Source organism: Centropristis striata, chromosome 13, assembly GCF_030273125.1.
Source record: "Centropristis striata isolate RG_2023a ecotype Rhode Island chromosome 13, C.striata_1.0, whole genome shotgun sequence".
Lineage (NCBI taxonomy): Eukaryota > Metazoa > Chordata > Actinopteri > Perciformes > Serranidae > Centropristis > Centropristis striata.
In genome coordinates this window covers 4,190,831-4,196,000 of record NC_081529.1, presented here as the reverse complement: position 1 = coordinate 4,196,000, position 5,170 = coordinate 4,190,831, and the positions used below count along the sequence as shown (strand labels likewise).

The window sequence follows — 5,170 nt, the reverse complement described above, 5'->3', positions numbered from 1 at the left end:
AATATTAATTATATAAATATCACTGTCCCTCATACATCTGTCATTACCATCACACTCAACATTTTAGAGAGCAATAAAGTTTTTACAAAAAGTTACTTACATTGTTGCATGCAAATTAGATGCTCCAGAGGACCAATCCCAGACATGAGGCAGTAGCCTAATTTTTTGATGCCCACATATGTAAGTAATTTGATGTTTTATACATCCTGATCTGAGCATATGTTTATTAGGCGTCATTACCAAACAAGTTACTATTTGAGTATTTTAATTAATTAATAGGAAATTTCACTTTATTTACGTATATTTAGTGTAAATTGTATGCTAGCTAACCAGTCAGCTTAGCTTAGCGAAAACCTAGCCAACATTTTGTGCGGCAAGTGAAAATTGTCATTACCATCACGTGTCATTACCATCACACAAGTGACTGTGATGGTAATGACAATCAGTGATGGTAATGACAATTTATCTGTTTATTACCTTATAACTAGAATATATTAGCTTAATTTACTATTTACTACTTTACTATGATACATAATTGAACAGTGACCAATTGTATTTACAAATATTTAGAATATGATTCTTAAAGAGCATGTTTTGTACTTACTGGAATGATTGTGAAAACTTTGCTTTTCAAATCATTTTGTATTAAAATCAGTGTTTTGTTTTCGTGATGGTAATGACATTTTGCTCTGACAATTTTGAAAAAATTATAAAAATATCAAAATCATCATGAAATACAATCAAAGCTATGCTAAGATCTTTGTTCCAGACCAATTGATAAACTTTTTGAAATAGAAAAAACAGAGATTAAAAAACATTATTTTTTCAAAATTTGGGGACAGAAAAACTCCCTTAATTGAATAATCACCCATATATATATATATAATATGTCATTTGTGTGAATGAGAGGACCTTTAGGATAGCTGAACTGCAGTTTTTTTGTGCCTGCACAGGGAATCTTGAATAAGCTAACACAGACCAGGGGAACATCTTTTTCATGTTCCCATTCCGTGCTAGAACTGGGCAACATGGGACACTGAGAACATAGGAGCTGGTAAATAATGGTAAATAGTGTTTTTACAGTATTAGCTAATAGTTGGCATGTAACTGACTTGGAAAAACTTGTGAGACAGTGTCAAAGTATAGTTTTCTCAGAATAAGCTCAATTAACTTTTTGTCATTTGCTCAACAAAATACCTTAACACCACTTACTTTATGTATTCTAGAGCTTCAACCACATCTTGTTACCTTTCTCGGGGGCTGGAGATGCTCCGTTGTTATGCAAATTAATTAATGAAAAAGCCTTTCTTACTGGTGCCACTTTAGTTTTTACTCAAAACATTCCTGTAGCAACGCTGCTCAATCAGCTTCCGGCGCAGGTGAATGCAGATTTCCTTCAGGTAAACTTGCGCCGCGTGCTCCATGATCGCTACACTGCCGCCACCTTGTGGATTAATTCAGCACCGTTTTGGCGCTTCTGTTCAGTTTGGACCAAGCAGGCCGCCGTAGGGGAGAACAGCGTCGCCTTAGCAACAGAAAGGTTTGGCTCAATGAGTAGCAGCAGGATTCGTCTAAACTGGTTGAATTGCTTATAAAGTAAAGAAGCGTTACATTTCCGGGTTAATAACTGAAGCTGCGATGGCTACAAGCAACCCGACAGTGTTTCTTCTCTCAGTGAACGGACAAATTGAGGGAGCAAACGTATGTAGTGCTTCTGAGTGTTAGCCTAGCCTAGCAGCTATACTAGCAACACTACGCTAACGACATCAGTGACGTGAAACTGTCTTAAATGTGACTTTGTGTTTCACTACTTCCGGTTATGAAATGGGTATTTTTGTTTTATTTCAGTTTCCAGAGTATGACAACTTGTACTGCAAATATTGTTTTGTCTACGGACACGACTGGGCTCCCACCTCGGTGAGTAACTGGCTATTTATTTAAGAAATTAATATTTTAATATTCTGGTCGGCTGCCAACTCTAACTTCACTATATAACGCTGGTTAACCCTCCTGTAGTCCTTCCGGGTCAAATTGACTATTCCTTCTTTCCTCCCCCCTCTTGTCTTCCTCTCTTCTTTCCTTCTTTCCTTCCCTCGCCCCTCCTTTCTTTCTTTCCTTCCTTTCCTCCCTCCTTCCCTTCTTTTCTTTCCTCCTTCCGCTATCTCCTTTCCTTTCTCTCTTCTTTCCTTCCTCCTGATTTCCTCTCGTTTCCTCCTTCGTTCCTTCCTTCCTTCATCCCTCCCGCCTCCATTCCTTCCTCTATCCTCCTTCCTTTTTCCCTTCCCTCGCCCCCCTTTCCTTCCCTCCTTTCTTTCTTTCTTTCTTTCTTTCCTTCCTGCCTCCCTCCTTTTCTCCCTCCTTCCTTCTTTATTTTTTCCTTCCTTTCTTCACCTCCTCCGCTTTCTTTCCTCCATCCTCCTTCCTTTCTCTCTCCTGTCCATTCTTTCTTTTTCCTCCTCTCTGCTTTCCTTCCTCCATCCTTCTTTCTTTCCTTCCTTCTTTCCTCCATCCTTTTTTACTTCTCTTTGCGTCCTTCCCTCTTCTTCCTTCCTTGACCCGAGGACAACAGGAGGGTTAAATTAAACTCAAGCAGTGCATTGCATGTTTGCATGAACAGTAGATACTCTTCTGTAGCAATAGGTAAAATAAAGATTAAGTACGTGTTGGTCTCTGTCTTGTAATTTAGAGTTGAAGTAAATAACGTGTAAATTAAAGTATTAAACAGTTTATAATCATGTCTGGTTATCATTTAACTGAAAGTTGTTCTTCTTCTCTGTAGGGATTGGAGGAAGGCATCACTCAAATAACCTGTAAAGGCAGTCAGTCACACAGATTAATATGGAACTTCCCACTGGAGACAACGTTCAAGAGCACAAACCCCTCAGGATGTGAGTATTTGACACATATATACAAACCACACAACGTTGTTTGATAGCTGTTGCCTTTAGTCATATGTTAATAACAATTTCTTACAGAGAATATGACAGCAAAATGCTTTATTTCCTTTTTCCCAGGGCCTCAGCTGGTGGTGAGTGTGTACGGTCCAGATGTGTTTGGCAACGATGTGGTCAGAGGCTACGGAGCAACACACATCCCCTTCACATCTGGCCAGTCAGTATTACCCACTTCATTTACATCCTTTGTTTATAGGAATGCTTGGACAAATTGTTTGTTTTTTTTTCTATATTGATATAAATATCAATATTTTGTACTGTGCAACTGGAGGAGGACTGCTCCAAACAAAATGTCATTGTCTTGTACAATGACAATAAAGTTCTATTCTATTCTATGCTTTCATTTAAGCTGCTTGTTAGTTACTTTTGTTGGGCAATATATTGTTCTAGAAATGAATGCTATTAATGATGTTATGGCTTTTTAAGACCATTTTTGCCCATTAATATAATGATAATATATATATGATATAATATAATAAGCACGGAATTAAGTTGTTAAGATCTTTATTGTGACAGGCCTACTCTTCAAATAGTAAGGTAGGATCTGATTTAGATTTTTTTTTTTATACATAAATGCTGTTATTTATTTTTATTTCTCAGACATACACGAACTATCCCAATGTTTGTCCCGGAGCCCACATGGAGACTTCAGAAATTCACAAGGTGCGATGTGTGTTCAGTTTTGTGTCTCAGCAGCTGATATCTGGGTTTTAGCAAATATTTACTGCTCCTCTGTGTGTGAGTCTAACTGAGAATAAAGTCTTATTACTCCACATCAGTACATATTGTTCGCCAGCACCTGTTATCAGCGTTTGGAAAGACACACACACACACACACACACACACAAAAGTATTCACAGTTCCTTTCAACTCCCTCCAGCACAATAGGCTATTAGAGATGCAGAGGTGCACATCTGGATTTGGATCTGCACTTTAGATAGCAACAGTGGGAGCAGAGTTTGTTTTTCTACTTGATCTGAGAAAGTGTTACAAGTTAATGTAGGTGGTGCTTTCTTGCTGAAGCACTATTATTAATTGTAATATTAATTGTACCTTACATTACTTACATTAGAATGTCAAGACCACACGATTTTATGAATCAGTTTTTAACATCTGGACAAGATTTATCTTTGTGAACAATAGTTTTAAAACTCAAGAAAGAAAGAGAATTATAGCAGTTTATCAGTCTAACCCTTGTGTGTATAGTGTATTAAATGTATACAGGAAACTCAGTTCCCCTAAAAAGTTAATAAACCTCTTTCTCTCTCTCCTTTTTAACGTTTTTTCCTCTCGTTTAGCTGGTTGTTGGGTCGGCGGCCAGAGTACACAGACCCTAAAGTAGTGGCCCAGGGTGAAGGCAGAGAAGGTTTGTTGTGCATTTGTGTCTATTTTTTTTCTTTTTTAAACATTAACAGTGCCATGTAAGTTGTGCAGCAGTTCACATCTTCTAACAAACACATTTGATGGAACAAAAATGTGTGGAAAAAAATAACCAGAAAACTCCTTGAACCAGACATTTTAAAAATGAGTCACTTTGATGAATGTGGGTACTTTTGAGCTTATGTGGACCAGTTTAACAGAACTGGACCAACAACCACTTAATGGATATTGATGAGTACAATGCAAATAAAATGAAACCCTGAATAATTTAAATGAGGTACACGCATTTACAGGTTAAGATTGTGTTTTAATCTTTTTACATGCTGTACTATATTATTGGTGTGTTGCAGTGACGCGGGTTCGTTCCCAGGGTTTTGTCACCGTCTCCTTCCACATCATTACTAAAGACATGAAGAAGCTGGGGTATGACACAGGACCATCATGCACTGCAAATACACCGTCTGCCACATCTGGTTGGTCGACAGAGGAACAACCGTACACCATGTGATAACTCAAGAGACAATTATTGGACCTTTTAAAGTTTTTTTTGCCCTCAAGGATGTTTGGTCCCCGCCAAAACAAAAGCACAACACTCAAACTTACTATAAAATAACTTGTTTACTTCAAGTTTGTATGGAAATCCACAACACTACAATCCCACTGTCACTTCAGAAACAAAGAGTGCAGCTCTTTTTGTTATTTTAGTAAAAAGTATTTTGTAAATGAGATTTTATTAGATGTATTGAAATATAAGCGGTGTCAGATAATGTCCTGAATTTTTGTTTTACTATTTTTACTTTTTTAAATAAATGGCTCTGAATTGTTCCTGTTTAAAA

General features: G+C 37.4%; 1 protein-coding gene across 1 annotated transcript; it reads left to right on the top strand.

Moving 5' to 3' along the window:
- Positions 1-1,452: 1,452 nt before the first annotated feature.
- b9d1 (B9 protein domain 1) lies at positions 1,453-5,170 on the top strand. Its single transcript, XM_059347811.1, has 7 exons — positions 1,453-1,701; positions 1,849-1,917; positions 2,780-2,888; positions 3,015-3,111; positions 3,555-3,617; positions 4,253-4,320; positions 4,685-5,170. Exons 1-7 carry the CDS (start codon positions 1,639-1,641, stop codon positions 4,840-4,842), a joined length of 627 nt encoding a protein of 208 aa, XP_059203794.1. The 5' UTR covers positions 1,453-1,638; the 3' UTR covers positions 4,843-5,170.

Coding starts and splice junctions, on each gene's coding strand:
- b9d1 (XM_059347811.1), top strand. CDS start 1,639: ATGGCTACAAGCAACCCGACAGTGTTTCTTCTCTCAGTGAACGGACAA. Junction 3,112..3,554: donor ATCCCCTTCACATCTGGCCA/GTCAGTATTACC, acceptor TTTATTTCTCAG/ACATACACGAACTATCCCAA. Junction 4,321..4,684: donor CCAGGGTGAAGGCAGAGAAG/GTTTGTTGTGCA, acceptor GGTGTGTTGCAG/TGACGCGGGTTCGTTCCCAG.